The 23,353-nt window shown below is 39.2% G+C and overlaps 1 protein-coding gene across 1 annotated transcript; it reads left to right on the top strand.

Moving 5' to 3' along the window:
- The first annotated feature begins 10,050 nt into the window (after positions 1–10,050).
- Positions 10,051–11,028, top strand: LOC103303931 (olfactory receptor 1L3-like). The gene has a single exon (XM_008160910.2). The coding sequence runs from the start codon at positions 10,051–10,053 to the stop codon at positions 11,026–11,028; it is 978 nt and encodes a 325-aa protein (XP_008159132.1).
- The last annotated feature ends 12,325 nt before the right edge of the window (positions 11,029–23,353 follow it).

Raw genomic sequence — 23,353 nt, 5'->3', positions numbered from 1 at the left:
TCTGGGTCTCTCTGACCCAGCTGAAATTTGTTAGGTAATTTTAGATTGCAAAGAGCCAAGCCATTCATATTCAAAAGCCTCTGCACACAGCTTGGGTGGGGCGGGGTCTCAGGGAATCCACAGGGCGGAGCAAACAGCAATGGCTGATCCTCAGCCCTGCCCTAAGAGGCCTCTGGGTCTCAGTGTCCCACAGTAATCACTGCAAGTACCTCTGAGAGAAAGCCGCCCTCGAGTTCCACCCAATGCCAGACAGTCCAGTTTCTCCCAGTATGAGTCTGGGTCCCCAGAGTCTCGCCCAGAACTGGAGTTCAGAGCAGTCGAGAGCTTGTGTCTCCCTCCCAACTGAGAAAGACAACTGCATACTCAGTTGCCAGCCCTTTCCGCACGCGCGCCTCCGTACCTCTGCACTTTACTTCCACAGCTCCTCTGAGTCTCGGTGTGCTTTTCTCTTTCCTTCTAGTTGTAGAATTTCCACTCAGCCAGCCTTCCTGTGGTTCTGGATGATGTTCATTTTGTCTTTTAGTTGTAGTTTTGAAGTGGTTGTGCGAGGCAGCAATTTCAGATGTTTACCTATGCCACCATCTTGGTTTCTCTCTCAACGTTAATGCCTTTAAATAATATACTATTTGTTTATAGTCTATGTAACAATTTTATCAATTTAGGATTATCTTTTGACTTTATTATGAAAGATGAAGTTTTATCTTGTTTACATAATCCCCACTCTTTTCTCCACCCTTTCCCCCATTTTTGGATGATTATTTTAGTTCTACAATTAGTTACTTTTTTGCTTTTAAATAACATACTTAAATCTGTATTTCTTATTCCATCAACTTAAGGCTATACCTATCGTCTTCAACCCTGCAATCTCCCTAACTTTGGAAAGCTGTACCATATTTGTTTATTGTCAAGATTGAAAATATATAAATTAGGAGCTATAACTATAGGTAACTCTTCCAGGTAAAAGAGAATCAACAGACAACATTTACATTAGTATAACTATGTAAGCCAAATGGTGTGCTATAGTTGCATTTATTCTTTGATGAGACCAGTGTTCCACCCAACTGAAGGAGAATACTCCTAACATTGAGATAAAGAATCAAAACCATTTAAGGACATCTCTATTGGTGCTTTCTTTACTCTAAAAGATCACACATAAAACAGAAACTTAAAATGTAAAACTTACCTTTTATCTTTATTTCTCCCTGTATCCTTCTCTGTGTCCATAGATATAGCTCAACTATATGCTGTTGTGGTCCTATTACTCATTCAAGGCAGAGGCCACATAGGGATGTCTATATTGAGGTATAGGTGAAGGTGAAAGGGAAGAAGAGATGAGAAGAAAGGGAGAGGGAATAAGTCTCTTCCTGGGGAAAAGGAGAGAAAATGGCTTCCAAGGGGCAAAAAGAAACAAAAAGTATAGATTTATCCACTATGAGGATAAGAATGTAATAACATAGAGTCCATTTTTCCCAAGTACAGCAAAACTGTAATTTTAAACCAATTATATGCAATAAAAGCAATAAGAAGTTGTAGTGCTCTTACTGGCTGACTTCATCAAGATTCATCTCTTTATCTTTCCTATTTTCCAATATCTCAACATGCTCCCATCAGAGCCTGAGCTCTGTAGATCCTGTTCAGACAACTTTGAGGGATCAAGGATGCTGATGTCAGAGAGAAGAGTAATTTGTTAGAATAAATATGAAGATATGCACATGTACAGATTTGAACATCTTAAGATAGTAACCTAAACTGAAATCTGGCAAACAAAAACAAAAGGAAGAATCCCTGAAATGAGAACAAAAAGCATCTCAGGTCTTCCAATTCCCACCTGGTGCTTCAGGGACATCTAGAGTAATAGATAAGGGAGGGAGCTAGAGTGTCAAGGCCTAAATCTGCTTACCGGTATTCTTGTCTTTCTTCTTTGATGAAAGCACAAAGGGATATATGAGTCTTCACTATTTTATCAATATCTAAATCTTAGGAATGTGCACTAGTTAATGTCTTTTTTGGTCTAAATTCTATTTCTAGTCCATACCCTGTGTTGATGAACCACAAATATTAAATCTGAGATATGTAAATTAGAACTTCCTTTTTCTCTGTCTCAAGAATATATCTTTCAAATTCTTACAAAATAAATTGGATCCGCTGTCACACATTTCTCATATCTGGAAACTATGAAATGTCTCTCCATACCCTACCTAATTGCATGATTATATTCTCCATCCACACCCTCATTTTTTCACTCAAAAACAGACCCCATCATGTTATTATTGACAATTCCTCCATCCCATTGCTTACCTTTATTTTAATACTTTTACCACATTCTATTTGTTGGTCTTCTTGGTACAACTATCATGTGATTTTCTACAAAAGGATTATAATGTCTTATTTTCTATTCCCTTTTTATTTACTATTAGGGCAGATTATAACCTTATCCTCACATTTTCTCTGTATCCAACATCATACACTCAAGTTAGAAAGTCTGAGCTCCTAGCTACATTCTCACAAAATTAGAGATTGCCTTTGTGTAATTTTCCATAAAAACCTTCTACAGGACAACTCATCCCATTGAAGCAACCTTGCTTACATGTATGCACTCTGAGACTCTAGCAACCCCAGAAACCTCCAATTGAGTTCGGATGAAATATTGATTAGAATGGGCTGAGCCCTTCTATCTTTCTTTATAAACATGGACTGTAGCTCAGGAGAAGTCTGCTCCTCCTTCCTTGTACCTACATCTCACTGAGGCAAAAAAAAAAAAAAGCTTCTGAAAACAATTATGTCTGTAGGGAAGGTCTACCCTGTGGGGATCACCATAGCTTTGCACAATGTCAACAGGTGGGCAAGAAAAAAACCCCAAGGAGAAATTTATTCTCATTTCATCACCTCAAGAAACCATCTTTTCTAACCTATCATTTCTGTAATTATTATTTGCTTTTTTAATTCAGTTGCATTAGTTGCAAGGCATGAGGCTTTATGAGATAGCAATAGGACAACTCTGACCACTTTCCAATGACTTCCTCATTTCCCACCCTCATCTAATTGCATGCTTTTGCTGGATTTCATCCAGCCATTTTGCTTCTCTAATTTTAGGAACTATCATCCTCACAATACTTGATTTAAATAAGTCTTTGAGTATAAAAGAAAGAGCAGGGTGTAGAGCAGCACATCAAAAAATATGAGACTATGCAAACTGGAGAAATTTTTAGTCTCATTATAAAATATAATAATAATGACATATGGCTTATTGATATAGATTATATATCATGGAAATGGTTACAAACTGAATACATACCAGTATTTTCCACCATTGACCTGCACAGAAGAAACTCAGTCCCATGCTAACTACTAATAGGTAAATATGATCAAAATTCTCTGGAAACACAAAGAGATTCTAATCAAACAAAATGTAATCAATTTCCTCAAAAAGTGTAATACATTTATTTTTGTTTGCAGAGCAGCTATTTGATTTTCTAACAGTGCTACTTACTTTGGGGGGAAAGTAAGAGGACTGAAAATGTTTGGATGAGATTCATTTCTACCAGTCTCACCCTAAGCAGACAGTCCTGAATTTTAGGCTGTTTTTTACTCCCTCTACCTGAGTTGTTACCCCTGCCTATACGTGTACAGTCCATGTTTATTAAGTCTTCCAATCCATTACTTGGATTGGAAGACTTAATACTAGTATTGTTAAAATGGTGAGTGTCCACAAATTGATCTACAGATTCAATGCAATCTCTATCAAAATCCCAATCAATTAATTCATAGAAATGGAAAAGGGAATCCTAATATTCACATGGAATTGCAAGGGGCTGGGTAGAGATAGGCGAAGGGGGGGAATGGGAGACATCTATAATAGTGTCAACAATAAAAAATTGATTGACGCCCGGCCGACGTGGCTCATTGATTGAGGGTCAACCTATGAACCAGGAGGTCATGGTTCAATTGCCAGTCAGGGCATATGCCTAGGTTGCAGGCTCGATCTCTAGTGGGGGTGTGCAGGATGCAGCCAGTCAATGATTTTCTCTCATCATTGATGTTTCTCTCTCTCTCTCTCCCTCTCCCTTCCTCTCTGAAATCAGTAAAAAAATATATTTTTTTAAAAATCAATTGACAAAAATAAATAGGTTTATTCCTGGACAATCAATTATATCCCAGTGATCTGTAGGTCTATCCTCTCGCAAGTACCACATTATTTTTATTATGGTAGCACTGTAATAAGTTTTGAAATAGGGATGCATGAGTCCTCTAACATATTTTCTCCCCAATAGTGTTTTGTGTACTCATGGGTCCCCTGGTAATCACCATACTGTTGTCTATACCTATGAATTTTTGTTTGCTTGTCTTGTTTGTTCATTTATTGCTTTGTTTTATATCCCACATGAGTATTTCACTTTTTCTTATGTCTGAGTAGTATTCCGTTATATATATGTATCAGATCTTTTTTTATCCAATCATCTATCAAAAGACACGTCGGTTGTTTCCATGACTTGGCCATAGTGAATAATGCTGCAATGAACACATGGTGCATATATCTTTCAGAATAAATGTTCTCAAATTTTCTGGGTAGATACCCAGTAGAAGGGTTTCTGGGACATATGGTAAATATTCTTAATTTTTTTAGGAACCTCCAAACTGCTTTTCATAGTGACTATACCAGTTTACATTCCCACCAGCAGAGAATGAGAGTTCCTTTTTCTCCATAACCTCTCCAACACTTGTTATTACTTGTCCTGTTGATAACAGCCATTCTAAAAGGTGTGAGGTGGTATCTCATTATAGGGTTTTTTTTAATATATTTTTGTTAATTTCAGAGAGGAAGGGAGAGGGAGAGAGAGAAACATCAATGATGAGAGAAAATCACTGATCAGCTGCCTCCTGCACACCCCCTACTGGGGATTGAGCCCGCAACCCGGGAATATACCCTTGACCAGAATCGAACCTGGGACCCTTCAGTCCACAGTCCAATACTTTATCCACTGAGCCAAGCTAGCTAGGGCACTCACAGTTATTTTTATTTTTTTTAATTTCTTTATTGATTAAGGTATTACATGTGTGTCCTTATCCCCCAATTACCCCCCCCCTAAAACCCCACACACACACACTCATGCCTCACCCCCCTGTTGTCTGTGTCCATTGGTTAGGCTTATATGCATGCATACAAGTCCTTTGGTTGATCTTTAGTTTTGATTCTCACTTCCCAAATAGCTAGTAAAGTTGAGCATAAGATGTATTATTTTAATGTAACATTGTGGCATAAAATGCTGCCAACTAAATGCTGCCATATATTTAAATTCACCCCATATAAGAAATGTTAAAATGTGAGAAAATATTAGTCTCTCAGATATCAGCTATCAATAAAATATGAGAGCTGAATCATAGAAAATATAGAGTATAGTTTCTGGAAACATGCCTGCATTTGAATTAATGCTCCAAAGAAAAGTAGTGCTTATTCTAAAAGTACATACTTTCAAGTTTAATCTGGCAAAGTAAGGCAAAATTTTTGCTCCATTAGTCATTTGAAAGCTGTTCCTTAATATAAAATTTTAACTTTGTCAGAGAAAAACAGAAAGTTTCAACTACATGGTTTGGATTCAAATGGCCTTTGGTTCAAGTTATGTTTAATAGTTACCCTGTTTTTCTAAGTCACTATAAAAATGAAGACAATAAGTACACCTGGTATGAGGTGGTTATGTGGGTTGCATGAAAAGAGCTTATAAATTACTGAAGACCTAAATGTTAGTTGTCTTCCTTTAAGTGAAAAATTATGTAACAATGAACGTGATTTGTGTTTAATGACAATTCACATACTAAGGGAGCAGAAAAGACATTCCATTAGTTCATCAAAGAAAGCTTTTTGTAAGAAGCTGTGTTTGAGCTTGAAGACCCAGTTGAAGGGAGAAATATAAGAAAGTGAAGTGAGTGGTGGGAGGAACCAAGATGGAGGCATAGGTACACACTTGTATTTGCTGCCTCGCACAACCACATCAAAACTACAACTAAAAGATAAAACGGATATCATCCAGAACCATGGGCAGGCTAGCTGAGTGGAAATTCTACAACTAGAAGGAAAGAGAAAAGCGCACTGAAACTGATAGGAGGAGCAGAGGTACAGAGGCGCGCACAGAAAAGGGCTGGCAACTGGGTACACTGTTGTCTTTTTCAATCGGGAGGGAGATACAAGCTCCCAATTGCTCTGAACTCCAGTTCCGGGCGAGACTATGGGGACCCAGACTCATACGGGTAGAAACTGGACTGTCTGACATCGAGCCAGAATGCCAGGGTAGCTTTCTCGCAGAGGTGCTTGCAGCGATCATTGTTCCTGAACGGGGCCACAGGACACAGAGATCCCGGGACCTCTCCAAGGCAGAGCAGACTGGCAGCCATTGTGGTTTGCTCCACCCTGATGATTCCCTGAGATCCCGCCCCACCCAATTTACAACCCCACCTAAGCTGTGAGCAGAGGCTTTTGCATTTGAATGGCCTGTTCTTTTGCAATCTAAAACCTAACAAACTGTAGCTGGGTCAAAGAGCACCAAAGCTTCCAAAAGAAGGCCTAGACAGTAGCCTGCATTGCTTCACAGCTGGGCCTCATCTGGGCACTTCCAAACCCCAAACAAAGAGGAGGAATCTGCAGATCTCTCTGTAGCTCCTGCTGGATGGCCTCAGGCAGAGGCTAAATTAGCACCTCCTTGGAGATCCAAGAGCCAGTGTACCCAGTGGTCAGAGTGAGACCATATTAGAGTACAACTCTTCACATCCATAAGCGACACACTCAAGGGGCAGACTCAGTGAGCACCAAAGCCCCTCTGAAGCAAGTCCTGCCCCATAAGGGTGTCTCCAACACAGCAGTTCTCCCATTGTAGACACAACTGGTCCTCACAGTCAATTGGTCTGGTGGTCAATTCCTCCCAGTGATACCAACAGCAATCAAGACTTAACTACAACAAGACTGTGCACACAGCCCACAAAGGGGTGCAACAAGAGTGTCAACCTCAGGTAACTGGGGAGGCTGAGCCACTGGGCCCTATTGGACACCTAGTACACAAAGCCACTCTATCAACTCAGGGAAGCAGCCAAATGTGGAGACAAAGAAACAGGTCATAAATAAAAGAAATAGAGGAAAGCAAACTACTGGATATAGAGTTCAAAACCACGGTTATTAGGTTACTCACGAATCTTCTAGAAACCTCTGATAAATTTAGTGAGACCCTCAAGAATATGAAAAAGGACCAATTAGAAATTAAGCATTTACTGAAATAAAGAATAATATACAGAGATCCAACTGCAGACTAGAGGATTGCAAGAATCAAGTCAAAGATTTGAAATACAAAGAAACAAAAAACACCCAACCAGAAAAGCAAAAAGAAAAAAGAATCCAAAAATATAAAGATAGTGTAAGGAGCCACTGGGACAACTTCAAACATACCAACATCCGAATTATGGGGGTGCCAGGAGAAGAGAGAGAGCAAGATATTGAAAACCTATTTAAAGAAATAATGACAGAAAACTTCCCCTACCTGGTGAAAAAAATAGATTTACAAGTCCAGAAAGCACAAAGAACCCCAAACAAAAGGAATCCAAAGAGGACCACACCAAGACACATCATAATTAAAATGCTAAGGGCAAAAGACAAAGAGAGAATATTAAAAGCAGCAAGAGAAAAACAGTTAGTTACCTACAAGGGAGTACCTATACGACTGTCAGCTGATTTCTCAACAGAAACCACGCAGGCCAGAAGGGAGTGGCAAGAAATATTCAAAGTGATGAATAGCAAGAACCTACAACCAAGATTACTCTATCCAGCAAAGCTATCATTTAGAATTGAAGGTCAAATAAAGAGCTTCACAGATAAGAGAAAGCTAAAGGAGTTCATCACCACCAAACCAGTATTATATGAAATGCTGAAGGGTATTCTTTAAGAAGAGGAAGAAGAAGAAAAAGGTAAAGATAAAAATTATGAACAATAAAGTGACAACAAATACATATCTATCAACAAGTGAATCTAAAAATCAAGTGAATAAAAAATCTGATGAACAGAATAAACTGGTGAATATAATAGAATCAGGGGCATAGAAAGGGAGTGGACTGACAATTCTGGGGGGGAAGGGAGTTTGGGGGTAAGGGAAGAGACTGGACAAATATCATACACCTAAGGACAAGGACAGTGGGGCGGGGGAGAGGGTAAGGGTATGGGGTGGGAACCAGATTGAAGGGAGCTATAGGGGGGGAAAAGAGGAACTACTGTAATAATCTGAACAATAAAGATTTATTTTTTTTAAAAAGAAAGAAAGTGAAGTGAATGAATTGTAAGATGTGATTAGAAATCAGTGACAGGAAATAGGCAATGTGCATTTGGCAGGGCATGTTGGGACCCTGATGTATGAATTCTGTGTGCTTTCATAAATTAAAAAGAGTAAAAGATCTGAAGAGGTAGCTTCCCCTAGTTGTAATAGCAAGGAATGAGGGTTGGCTAACAAGGGAAGGGAGACCTGAGGCCAGATTCAAAGGTTACAACACCCTCTTTTGTAGGAGGATAGCATCATAAAGTCATACCTACTAAACTAGCAAATGTATCTAAACTTGTGAGTAGTGGAACAGAAGGTACCCAATGCTGGGCTACACTGAGTAGTTGTCCTTCAGAGAAATGGAGGCACTAAGGGGAGGTCTTATCAAAGTTTAATAAGTTCAAGAAAAAACTGGATCCTGGTGTCCTACCTGGTACTCTGTCCTCAGTGCTACATGGGATGACATCTCCCAGGTAAGCCCCCAGAAAGGTTGGAAGAGCCAAGGACAGAAAAGTATTGCCTGTTTCCAACACCTACTCCAGGCTAAGCAGATGTTGCATTATACCCAGAGTCAAGGAGAGGCATGTAGGCCACCTGAAAAGGGAGAACACTTGTAAGTTCCTCTGGCTCCTTGGAGACAACCTTGCACTAAGTTAATAGATGTTTGTTTTCTTACTCTCTCCCTCATCAAACATCAGAAACTTAGTGAGACAGTCTCAGAGGATATTCCCATGAGAGAAGCAGGGCATATGAGTATCTACACCTATGAAGGATGATAAGAATCCAAGGAAGGGAACATTTGGATTCAAGAAGCATTTGGAGATTTTTATCAGGTACCATTCTGTATGCTATTTCTTGGCAGAGTTTTGTCTTCTTTTTGACAAATCATTTCATGGAGCATAAAGGAAGGGAGTGGAATAAATAGAACACATTACACAAGAGCTCAATGTCCTTTCTAGGTAAGAAATCAACTTTGAGAATGCCTGTTGAGAAGTGGGAATATCTTATCTCAGAGAGACACTAAATAAGAGAGCTAACATATGTTCATGCTAAATGTTGATGTCTTTTGCATCTATACTCTAAAGTTCAATCTCCCTTTGCCCTTGTTTACTTGTGAGGCACAGTTCCCCGATCTCAGGATATAAATTATCAGCCAAAAAGTAGGGAAGTTTGCTAGAGTATTTTTTCACACAAATTCACTCCCTTTCTCTCACTTTCCCTTCCTCCATCTTCCTTTTCCCTGTAACTGTTTACATTCAATTCAATGTTCTTTAAATGACTTTCTTGTTTCCATTGTAGATTATGTGGAAAGAGGCATCTTGACTTAAAATGATAGTTATTCATCAACCACAAGCTAGGTGAGCTAGCTATCATGATTAGCTGGATATGGACTAGCCACTGATAATCCTTAATCTAAAGCTGAACTGAACCTGATTCAAAGCCTGCATCTGTGGGGCCTGTCATTTATCAGCTCAGAGTCAGGAGGCAGAAAAGAAAATTCAGCTCTCCAACCTATTCTCTCTCTCTCTCTTTCTTTCCCCCTGCTTCTTATCTTTTTCTTTAGATTTCTATCTCAAAGATTTTAAAAGAACAAGTTAAAACACACTTTCGGCTCTGATTTTTCCATATTCAGGAAGAAAAACACTGGAGTAAATGCTCTATTAATAACAGCTCAGTATAAAAACAAGATATAAAATACACATTCTAGATAACAAGAATCATTTATTGACAGTGTTGTTTACCTTCAGGTGCATATAAGTCCATGGAAATGTGCAACCTGACAAGACTTCCTGAATTCATCCTCTTGGGACTCTCCTCTCGCCCTGAGGACCAGAAGCCACTCTTTGCCCTCTTCCTTATCATGTACCTGGTCACCTTGATGGGAAATCTGCTCATCATCTTGGCTATCCGCTCTGATCCTCAACTCCAAAACCCCATGTATTTCCTCCTGAGCATCTTGTCCTTTGCTGATATTTGCTACGCAACAGTCATAGTCCCCAAGATGTTAGTGAACTTCCTATCAGACACAAAGACCATTTTCTATGCTGAATGTCTGGCACAGATGTATTTCTTCCTGGTCTTTGGAAACATGGATAGTTATCTCCTGGCAGCTATGGCCATTGACCGCTATGTAGCCATTTGTAACCCTTTCCACTACGTCACTGTTATGAACCACAAACGCTGTCTGTTGCTAGTGGTCTTTTCCATAGCTTTCTCCTGCCTCCACTCCCTCCTATATGTTCTCCTGGTGAATCGACTCACCTTTTGTGCATCAAATGTTATCCATCACTTCTTTTGTGATGTCAACCCTGTTCTGAAACTGGCCTGCTCTTCTACCTCTATCAATGAAGTTGTAGCCATGACAGAAGGGCTGGCCTCTGTGATGGCCCCATTTGCCTGCATCATCATTTCTTACCTAAGGATCCTCATTGCTGTCCTTAATATTCCCTCGGCTGCTGGAAAACGCAAAGCCTTCTCCACCTGCAGCTCCCATCTCATTGTGGTGACTCTGTTTTATGGGAGTATAAGCTATGTCTATTTCCAGCCATTATCAAACTATACTGTCAAGGACCGAATAGCAACGATCATATACACTGTATTGACATCAATGTTGAACCCATTTGTCTACAGTTTAAGAAACAAAGACATGAAACGGAGCTTAGAGAAACTGATAAACAGGATTAAGTCTGAAATGGATAGGCTTTCTACTACAACAATCAACAAAATTCATGGACCCTAATTGCAAGGTATGGTGTGTTTGTACACACACACACACACACACTTGCACACTAACGTGTACACACAAACACTCGCGACCAGCACCTGAGGCAAGTCTTTGGTGGAGAAACATTCTTTCACCTTTGTAGCTGCACCCTGTGGTTCTCCACCCTGTGGTCTCTGTCGTGCCATGGCAGGGACAGTTCCGCGCAGTTTTAGTACCTGCGCTATGATTGCAGACCTACCCCATAATATCTCTCCATTCCAGAAAATCACATTCTCTTTACTCCTTCCATATTTATTTGGAAACTTCCATATTTCTATCTACTTATAAAGTCAGCCCTGTTTGGTCACTGAATATCCAGAAAATTTTTATACATATCTATACAGAAAGTACATATGTACAGAGATGTTTATGCATACATAACCACTCTATACTATTTGAAACTGTTAGAATTTTTTCCAGGTGTGTGTGTGTGTGTCAACTTCCTATAAGACTAGAAGCTGCCCAATGTAGAGTCTGTTCCCTGATCATACCCTTTCTTTAAATTCTCCCAACAGCTGAATATCCTGGGTTCTGGTCATTAGATTCCCAACAACTGACATCAAGCACCTAATTCACTATTAGTGAGCCAGCTCTAGCTTCTACACATGTTTTGGTCTCGACTCTTCCTCTCCTTCATATGCTCAGAGTGCATCCATCATATGCTTAGAGTGCATTCATCACCTGATTCTTCCTGGGGCTACTTGCCTGTGTGCTCTCCTCTCTAGAGATAGATACATGTGTTTCCAGGTGTCTTGTCTGTGTCATTTTTTTTTAAGAATGAAAGATTTATTCCACGTAATCAGAAATGTTTTCTGCGGCCACTGGAGAAAAGAAAATGATATAAACTACTAGTAAGAAGCTTTGTTGAGAATGCCTGATATAAAACAAGCTTCAATTTAGTTGGAGAATGAATTATATAGCAACGCAGCCAGATGAATTATATTGTTTTGTGTTGTGAAGAAAATCCACAGTTTATTGTGATTCTGTATCATTCTCTCCTGGTGTTTGTATCTTAATAGATGGAAATGTCTAAGTCAAACAAATTAATCTTTCATGGTATTTTAGACAAGGAATAAATGGATGATCTTAAAGATTTTAAATGACAGAATAAGGAGTCTTTAAATGCCTTTGATTTTGCCTCAATCATGCCAAACCTAGGATGAGACAGTCTGGGTGAGTATATATTGCCCAATTTCATTCCTTTGTTGCATGCATGGCAAATTAGTTTTCACTTCCATACCTACTCTGATAATTTAATAAGGACTTCCTGAAATACTGTAGTGAAAAAATCTTTTCCCTACCTCCGGGCTGAATGAAGAAGGATGAATAAAGATTGATTACAATGTATCCTATGGCCATGGGAGCAGAAAGTACTAGTACATATTAACCATTTGTTTACTATATGCATTTGCAAGTATTTTCTCCAAATAAACCATTTGCATTCAGCTTCAATGATAAAATTAGCTTTTTTTTTTTTTTACTCTCTGCATTCAGATTCTGTGCTGCTTTGCTTCCACTTTGCCAAGTTTCCTTGGGCAACTGAGTCTTAGAGTGAGATCCAAATTTTCCTGAGTTTTCTGACCACAATGCCCTCTCATAATTTCCATCACGTGGTGAGCCAGCATATACTACTGTCCCCTGGATTGCTTCCAGGGCCTCCCCAAAATACCAACATCCATGGATGCTCAAGTCCCTTGTATAAAATGATGTAGTATTTGTATATAACCTGTGCACGTCCTCCCTTATACTTTAAATAATCTCTAGATTACTTATAATACCTAAGGCAATGTAAATGCTATGCCAATGTTGTTATACTAGTTATACTGTTATACTAGCATTGTTTAGGGAATGACAAGAAAAAAATGTCTGTACAAGTTCAGTACAAACATAACTATTGTAAGCCTAATTACATAGTCCATGTCATCAATAGGTAACATTCATTTTTAATATTTTCTATCCATAGTTGCTTAAATCTGCTGATACAAAACCCATGGGTACAGAGGGCCAACTGTACTTTTTATCATATATTTATACTAGAGGCCCAGTGCATGATTGAATCATGCACGTGTAGGGTCCCCTACACGCTTTCGCTTTTTGCGGTTCAGCTGGGTGCCTGTCCGCTGGTGCACCAGGCCTTTCAGAAGCCTCTGGCTCAGCGGAGGCTTCTGAAAGGCCTGGTGCCGGAGCAGACAGGCACCCAGCTCCCCCACTTTTGATGGTCCGCAGCCGCTGAGGGGGGCTGCCGCAGACACCTGGCTACCCTGCTGTTGAGAGGCACAGCTGGGTGTCCGTGGCAGGCCCCCTCAGCGGCCGCGGATCTGGCCGTTGAGAGGCACAGGGGGCGGGAGTCCCGCCCCCTGCGCCTCTCAACAGCAGGGTAGCCCCCCTCAGTGGCAGCGGATCTGTGCCTCTCAATGGCCGGATAGGCCACCCTGAGTCCCGGCCCCCAGCCTCCCACCGCCCAATCATGGGCGTAGCAGAGTGATGGTAATTTACATGTTACTCTATTATTAGATAGGATGTGTGTGTGTGTGTGTGTGTGTGTGTGTGTGTGTGTGTGTAAAACTCTGTGTGTGTGTGTGTGTGTGTGTGTATACTTCTTTTTTATCTTTATTGTTGAGAGTATTCCAAATATCCCCTTCTCTTTCCCCACTGCCCTCCTTTACCCAGTTCCCGCCCCACCCAAGGCCTTCACCACCCTATTGTCTGTGTCCATGGGCAATGCATATATGAATATAAATTCTTTGGTTAATCTCCCTTCCCCTACCCTTCTGAGATTCATCAGTCTGTTCCATGTTTCCATGCCTCTGGTTCTATTTTGTTCATCAGTTTATTTTGTTCATTAGATTCCACATATAAGTGAGATCGTATGTTATTTTTCTCTGTCTCTGACTGATTTATTTCACTTAGCATAATAATCTCCAGATCAATTCATGCTGTCACAAATGATAATAATTCCTTCTTTTTTACAGCTGCAAAATATTCCACTGTGTAAATGTACCACAGCTTTTTTTATCCACTCATTTACTGATGGGCACTTGGCTGTTTCCAGATCTTAGCTATTGTAAATTATGAACATAGGGGTGCATATATTCTTTCTAATTGGTGTTTTGGGTTTTTTGGGATATACTCTTAGAAGTGGGGTCACTGAGTCAAACAGCATTTCTATTTTCAAATTTTTGAGGAAACTCCACACTGTTTTCCCTAATGGCTGTACTAGTCTGCATTCCCACCAGCAGTTTACTAGGTAGGTTTCCTTTTTCTCCACATCCTTGCCGGCACTTGTTTGTTGATTTATTGATGCTAGCCATCCTAACAGGGAGGTGATACCTCATAGTGGTTTTAATTTGCATATCTCTGATGATTAGTGATGTTGAGAACATATGTCTTTTGGTCATCTGTATGTCCTCTTTGGAGAAGTGTCTATTCAGGTCCTCTGCCCATTTTATAATTGGACTGTTTAATAAATTTAAAGGTGCCAACACATGTACACAAGGTTATCATGGTAATGGAAAGGCAACTAGCACAAATCAATCATCCATAATTCTGACTGATGGAAATTAATAACCTCATTTTAATGATGAGGAAACTGAAGTTCAAAGAGGTGAACTGACTTACCCAAAGTCATCATCAGGTAAATAGTAAATAGAATTCAAACTCAAAATTGACTAACTCTAAATCAGAAGTGCCTACCCAAACACCATGGGGAGAAGTGGGAGCTGTCTGAGGCTACATTTTAACCTGTGTGAGGATATCACCAAGAACAGCCATGACATTCCCCACAGTCCCTTCTTGGCTCCTACTTCAGAATTCTGAACCAGATGAGCCCATGTCCTTCTGAACAGGAGATCGACACTTTTGCTCTCAAGGTAAAGCACGCTTCTCAGACTAGACGGTGTGATAAATGTGCCTTGGTAGTCTGTTTCTCTGACCAGGGGCTGTGTTGAGATCAGTTGTAGCCATGGTTACCTTGAGACTGATCTGATGTGCTAAGAGACAACTGGTTTAATTCCCAACCAACCATTCACAAGGAGGAGCCAAACTTTTGCACCTGGATTCTATTCAATTGGTTTGTAAGAGATGCTCTAAGTAGTTAATTATCATCCAAGTAAAGGAGCCTGGAGGTTCGCCCGCAAGAGCTCCCCAGAGCCTCGTTAAGAAAGCTGAGATTGGACCTCATCCCTCTGAGGAGCTTCTGCAGAGACAGTGGCTCAGGAACTTTTCAACAGGATGTTTCCTGGTTTCCTCCTGAGGCCAATCCTCCAAGGCTAGCACTGGAGGGAGCTACTGAGTAACCTGTTTTAGATGGAGGGGATTTTTTTTTATTACTAAATTTTTAGGGGTGACATTGGTAACAAGATTATATAGGTTTCAAGTGTATTGTGCATTGTGTACCCACCACCCAAAGTCAAATATTCTACCATCACCATATATTTGACCTCCTTTACCCTTTAATACCCTTCCCACATCCCTTTTCTCTGGTAACCACCATACTGTTGAGTCTATGAGTCTTTGTTTGTCTTGTTTGTTCATTTGTTTCTTTCAGTTTTATATCCCACATATGAGTGAAATCATTTGGTTCTTAACTTTTTTATGACTTTTTTCATTTAGCATGATATTCTCAAAATCTATCCATGTTGTCGCAAATCGCAAATAGCAGTATTTCATCTTTTCTTTTCTTTTTTTTTTTTTTCTTTTTTTCTGATAGCTGAGTAGTATTCCAGAATTTTAAGCTAGTTCTAGCCGGATTCTTTTTCCTTGTATTCTGTGAATAACATTATCCTCCACATATTTAGCATATAAGAAGATCCTGATGCTCAGGGCCACACCCAGATTAATTAAGTCAGAATCACTGAGATGCAGCCTAGGTATCAGTAGTTTTAAAGCACCCATATGATTTCAGTGAGTAGCCAAGGTTGAGACCACTGATCTCTTTAGAGGACCCCCGTTGGCTTGTGAAATTTGTTAGAGCTGGTATTGTAATTTTAGGGTTCAGCAAATTAATGAACTTCTTCCTTGTCTCCTAGGTATGTTTTTATATATCATAAAAGTTTTATATATCATTAAAGTTTCTGTGTGTCAATACTTGATAGCAAGAAGACACAATAAGGCACTAAGTTAAAGATATTTTAATTCTACTTTTCTGGTCTTCTATATTTCTATTTTCTATTTCCTAAGTATACAAATAACACATGAATACACTACAGTTGTGAAATTTAAAACATAAGTTATAAAATAAAAACTGAAAGTCTCTTGATCCTACCTGAAAAACTGTTATTTATAAAAATATATCTTTACATTTACAAATATGAAGATTAATGGCACTGCCCTCGCTGGTGGCTCAGTCGGTTTGAGTGTCATCCCATACACCAAAAGATTGCAAGTTCAATTCCTGGTCAGGGCACATCCCTAGGTTATGGGTTCAATCCCAAGTTGCGGCACATACAGGAGGCAATCAATCAATGTTTCTCTCTCACATTGATGTTTCTCTCTCCCTTCCTGTCTTGAAAAGCAATAAAAACATATCCTAAGGTGAGGATTTTTTTAAAAAAAGAATGTTCAATGAACTTAGGGGAAGAATAGATGAACTTAGTGAGAACTTTAACAGAGATAGGAAGCATAAAAACAGAACTAGAAAACACACAAAAAAGAACCACTCAAAAATGAAGAATACATTACTGAAATGAAGAATACATTGCAGGCCCTGGTCAGAGTGGCTCAGTTAGTTGGGCATCATCCTGTGTACCGAAAGGTTGCCAGTTTGATTCCTGGTCAGAGCACATGCCTTGACTTGATCCATGGTAGCAGGCATGCAGGAGGTAGCCAATCAATGTTTCTCTCTCCCTATTCCTCTCTCTCTAAAAAATCAATTTAAAATATATTTTTTAAAATCAATACATTATAGGGAATCACCAGTGCAATAGATTAAGCAGATGATCAAATCATAGATTTGGAAAATAAGGAAGCAAAAAAAAAAATCAGAATAGCAAAAAGAAAAAAGAATCCAAAAAAAATGAGGGGTAGTATAAGGAACCTCTGGAACAACTTCAAGTACACCAACATTCACATCATGGGGGTGCCAGAAGGAAAAGAGAGAAAGAAATTGAAAACCTATGTAAAAGAAATAACGATGGAAATTTTCCCTAACCTGGTAAAGGCAACAGACATATAAGTCCAGGAAGCTCAGAGTCCCAAATAAGATGAACCCAAAAAGATCCATACCAAGACACATCATAAATAAAACCAAAGGTTAAAGACAAAGAGAGAATCTTTAAAGCAACTAGAGAAAAGCAATTAGTTACCTACAAGTGAGCTCCCATAAGACTGTCAGCTGATATCTCAACAGAAATTTTGCAGACCAGAAAGGATTGGCAAGAAATATTCAAAGTGATAAAAAGCAAGGACCTACAACCAAGATTATTCTACCCAGAAAAACTATCATTTAGAATCAAAGGACATATAAAGAGCTTCCCAGACAAAGGAAAGCTAAAGGAATTCATCTCCACCAAACCAGTATTACATAGGTCTTCTTTAAGAAGAAAAATTTTTTAAAGATCAAAAATTTGAATAATAATGCCGAAACCGGTTTGGCTCAGTGGATAGAGCATCGGCCTGCGGACTCAAAGGTCCCGGGTTCGATTCCGGTCAAGGGCATGTACCTTGGTTGTGGGCACATCCCCAGTAGGGGGTGTGCAGGAGGCAGCTGGTCGATTGTTCTCTCTCATCGATGTTTCTAACTCTCTATCCCTCTCTCTTCCTCTCTGTAAAAAATCAATAAAATATATTTTTAAAAATTTTTTTGAATAATAAAATGGCAATAAATACATATCTATCACCAACTGAATCTAAAAATAAAAATAAATGAACAAGCAGAACAGAAACAGACTCCTAGATATAGAGTACATTTTTACAGCTTCCAGATAAGAGATGGGTTGTGGGGATGGGTGAAAATGGTGAAGAGATTAAAAAGCACAAATTGAAAATTAAGATACCTAGGAATAAACTTAACTAAGGAGGTAAAAGACCTATACACGGAAAACTACAGGACACTGAAAAAAGAGATAGAGGAAGACATAAACAGATGGAAGAACATACCATGTTCATGGATTGGTAGAATCAACATCATTAAAATGTCCATACTACCCAAAGCAATCTATAGATTCAATGCACTCCCCATTAAAATACCAATGGCATATTTCACAGACCTTGAAAAAACTCTCCAAAAATTCATCTGGAATAAAAAAAGACACCGAATAGCCACAGCAATCCTGAGAAAAAAGAATAAAGTAGGAGGGATCTCAATACCAGATTTCAAACTGTATTACAAAGCCACTGTTCTCAAAACAGCCTGGTACTGGCACAAGAACAGACATATAGATCAATGGAACAGAATAGAGAATCCAGATATCAACCCAAACCACTGTGCTCAATTAATATTTGACAAAGGAGGCATGAACATACAATGGAGTAAAGACAGTCTCTTCAATAAATGGTGTTGGGAAAATTGGACAGATACATGCAAAAAAATGAAGCTTGATCACCAACTTACGCCATACACAAAAATAAACTCAAAATGGATACAGGACTTAAACATAAGACGGGAAACCTTAAAAATACTAGAGCAATCCACAGGCAGCAAAATCTCAGACATATGCCAAAAGAAATTCTTCACTGACACTGCCCCTAGGGCAATGGAAGCTAAAGAGAAAATTAACAAATAGGACTACATCAAAATAAAAAGCTTTTTCACAGCAAAAGAAACCATCAACAAAACAACAAGAAGGCCTACTGCATGGGAGAACATATTTGCAAATGGCATCACTGATAAAGGTTTAATCTCCAACATCTACAGGCAGCTTATACAACTTAATAAAAGGAAGATAAGTGATCCAATAAAAAAATGGGCAACAGACCTAAACAGAATCTTTTCAAAAGAAGACAGAAGGAAGGCCAAGAGACACATGAAAACATGCTCAACATCACTAATTATCCAAGAGATGCAAATCAAAACAACAATGCGGTACCATCTCACACCTGTCAGAATGGCTATCATCAACAAATCAACAAACGACAAGTGTTGGCGAGGATGAGGAGAAAAAGGAACCCTCGTGCACTGCTGGTGGGAATGCAGACTGGTGCAGCCACTGTGGAGAACAGTATGGAGTTTCCTCAAAAAACTGAAAATGGAACTCCCATTTGACCCAGTAATCCCACTCCTGGGAATATATCCGAAGAACCTAGAAACATCAATCAGAAAGGATATATGCACCCCTATGTTCATAGCAGCACAATTTACCATAGCTAAGATTTGGAAACAGCCTAGGTGCCCGTCAGCAGATGACTGGATCAGAAAACTGTGGTACATCTACACAATGGAATACTATGCTGCCATAAAAAAGAAGGAATTCTCATCATTTGCAGCAACCTGGATGGAATTGGAGAACATTATGTTAAGTGAAATAAGCCAGTCAATGAAAGAAAAATACCACATGATCTCACTCATTTATGGATAATAAAGAACATTATAAACTTGAACAAAAAGACAGATACAGAGACAGTAAAGCATCAAACAGACTGTCAAATTACAGGGGGAAAGTTAGGGAGAGGTGGGGGAGATAAGAGATCAATCAAAGGACTTGTATGCATGCATATAAGCATAACCAATGGATGCAAAACTCTGGGGGGGTGAGGGCATATATGGGAGTGGGGTGGGGGGTGGCAATGGTAAGATATGTACACATATAATACCTTAATTAAAAAATTAGAGAAAAAAAAGAAAAAAAAAGCACAAATTGGTAGTTACAGAATAGTCATGGGGATGTAAAGTACAATATAGGGAATATAGTAAATAATATTGTAATAACTATATATGGTGTCAAATGGGTGTAAGATTTATCAATATGATCACTTAGTAAGTTATATAATTTCTAATCATTGGGTTGTATATCTGAAACTAATATAATATTTTATGTCAACTGTAATTGGAAAAAAATATTTAAAAAGAAAAGAAATCCTACTGGAGTTTTGTGAGTCTACTGACTATATATATATATATATATATATATATATATATATATTAATTTGGAGGACTTGAAATTTTTATTATATTATCTTCCCATCCAGGAATAGGATTATGTGACCAATTGGTCACCCTCTAAAACTTACTACTTATAGGGCTTTGTTGTCTTGATGGAATCTGTTAATATACATCCTTAAGCAGTATGTGTTTGAAAAATAAAAGGAGATGACCTCGGTCACACTTTGCGGTAAAACAAGCCAAAGAGAACTACAGCAGCAGCAGAGTCACAACCTTATGAGAAGGCCAGCAAGGATATTCAGTCTTAGAACATGGGGGCTTGGCCCCAAGACTGCTGACTTTTCAAGAAAGAAGAGACTCTGCTGAAGGATGAGAAACTGGTGAACATTCAAGTTACATATGCTCTATCACTAAAATTCAGCCAAAACTCTTATTCCATGCCATAAATATTTTTAAATGCTTCCTCTTACTTCTTAAAAAATGAGTAAAATGGACATTCTTCCATATTAATTCCATTAAGTTATATACCATGACAAACCACTTTAAAAACAAGCTGTCAACAAGCGGGGAGGAGGGGGTTGAAGGATGTAGAGCAGAGAAGTGGCCAAATAATTACAAAATTATTTCTAATTTATAAAGACCACTCTGGTCACCAGATGGAAGATGAATGGAGTTGTGAGGACAGATTCCATTTTTCCATTTACTCTTCTCTCCACCCTTGTCCACCCTACTCTATGCTCCATGAGACTGAGATATGTATCAAAAGGTTTTCTTTCTAAAATTTAACAATAATAAAACAAAAAACTGATTAGAAAGTGGGCCAAAGACAATAAAGACATCTCACCAAAAAAATGAATAGGAAGAGCACAGAGGATTTTTAGGGCAGCATATGAAACAATTCTCAGTATCATATGTCATAAAGGAAATGCAAATTAAAACCACAGCATGATACCACTACACATGTATCAGGATTGCCAAAATCCAGAACACTTATAACACTGAATGCTGACGAGGATGTGGAACAATAGGAACTCTCACTCATTGCTGGAGGGATACAAAATGGTACAGCCACTTTGGAACATAGTTTAATGGTTTCTTACAAAACTAAACATACTCTTACCATATGATCCAGCAATCACTCTTCTTTGTATCAACCTAAAAGAGTTGAAAATTTATGCCCACATAAAAACCAGATATTTATAGCAGCTTTATTCATAATTGCCAAACTTGGAAGGTCCAAGTGTCCTTCAGCAGATGGATGAATAGAAAAGGTAAAACTATGGAGACAATAAAAAGATCAGTGGTTGCCATGAGTTAGAAGGGAAGGAGGAATGAGTAGGTGGAGTACAGAGAATTTTTAGGGCAGTGAAACTATTCTCTCTGATACTATAATGGTGTCAATATACATTTGTCAAAATCTACACATGGTACAAAGCCAATAGTTAACCTTAATGTGAACTATGGACTTTGGGTGATATGTCAATGTAGATTCATCATTTTTAAAAATGTATCATTCTAGTGGGGACATTGATAGTGGGGGAGGCCATATGTATATGGAGGCAGCAGGTACATGGGAAATCTCTGCACTTTCTGATCAATTTTGCTATGAACCCATAAAAAGGGCTCTAAAAATAAAATATTTATTTAAAGGAAAATATCTATCTAAAAGTTATGATTGCTATGCCATTTGTACATGAGGACAATGTTGAGTTGGCAAAGCTAAATATCCTGCCCAAATTCACCCAATTAGTAACTGGTGGAATGGGCATTTATTTTCTTTATTTTTAAATTTTATTTAGTAGAGAGAGAGAGAGAGAGAGAGAGAGAGAGAGAGAGAGAGAGAGAGAGATCAATTTGTTTTTTCCAGTTATTTATGCACTTATTGGTTGCTTCTTGTATGTGCCCTGACCCAGGATAGAACTCGCAATCTTGGTGTATCAAGAGGACGCTCTAACCAATTTAGCTACCCAGTTAGGGCCTGGAACTGGCATTTAAAAACAAGTAGTCAGGCCCTGTCCAGTGTGGCTCAGTTGGTTGAGCATCGTCACCCTGCACTGAAAGTTGCCAGTTCGATCCCAGGTCAGGGCACATACCCAGGTTGCAGATTCAATTCCCTGTCAGAGTGCATATGGGAAGCAACCAATCAATGTTTATCTCTCATATCAATGTTTCTTTCGTTCTCTCCCCCTTCCCTCTCTCTCTAAAATCAATAAAAATATATTTTATAAAAAGTAATCAGGCTTAAAAAATGGAAGCAATAAAATATTTGGGAAAGGCAAACAAAACAACAACAAAGCAAAATGAGGTTAAGTACTGCAAAAGCTCACACAGCTTGAAAGTGGCAGAGCCAGTATCCTAAGCTATTCTGTCTGTCCCCAGAGCTAGTATCTCAATCCCTTCCCCATAACACTACATTTGCAGCTAGACAGTCATACATACATAATGTATGAACCTCAGAGGTGCCAGAAACCATCACCTCTCCTTCTAAGCAAATACTCAGAAGCCTGCACACAGACATGTACAGGAGCACCTGCATGTACAGAGAGTACATGTGCACATGAACACATATGTACATGAACACAGCTCCACCCTGCTGCTGCATGGCCCTAATTCCCTTCCCAGGGATGAGGCTACACTTCTGGAGCCCAGGTTCCCCACAAGCTCCTGGGCACAGAGCTCAGTGCGGGCATCAGTAATGTTTCCTCTCCTAAGAAGAACGCAGGGCCAATGCCCTCGGGGCTCTGGCTTGCTGGGAGGACAGGCCCCTGGGTCTCCCTTTCTATCATCAATTCCCACAGTAGATGGAAAGAAGAGCTAGCAAATTTCTGAAGTTATATGAGCACTTCTAGCAGCCTTTGTCCTCAGATATTAAGAGCCTGATCTTAACTCCCTGGCAAGCCCCAAGTTCAGGACACTGACTCTCCTCTATCAGCCTACAGGTAGGCAGGCGAGGGTTTGGGGATCAGAGACTGTGGCATCAATATATTCATGTGATCTTCCTCCCTTTCCTCATGCTATCTTCTTCTCTCCTCCATCTCAAAAGCCAGGAAACAAGTAAACAAGAAAGTCAGGATAATACAAGAAGGGGTTCAAAGCACGCACCCCGAAGCTGGACTCCACTCCATCTAGCTATGTGGACTTAGGCAAGTCACTTCAATTCCCTGTACCTGGCTTTCATTATCTATAAAGCGGAGGGCTGTAAAGACTAAATGACCTACTGTGTGTAAAGTTCTTAGAGCAATGTCTGGCATGTGTAAGCACTGA

Source organism: Eptesicus fuscus, chromosome 15, assembly GCF_027574615.1.
Source record: "Eptesicus fuscus isolate TK198812 chromosome 15, DD_ASM_mEF_20220401, whole genome shotgun sequence".
NCBI classification, from domain to species: Eukaryota; Metazoa; Chordata; class Mammalia; order Chiroptera; family Vespertilionidae; genus Eptesicus; species Eptesicus fuscus.
This window is presented reverse-complemented; position numbering and strand designations above follow the sequence as displayed.

What these genes read in the sequence shown, in the direction of transcription:
- LOC103303931 (XM_008160910.2), top strand. Translation starts at nt 10,051, where the DNA reads ATGGAAATGTGCAACCTGACAAGACTTCCTGAATTCATCCTCTTGGGA.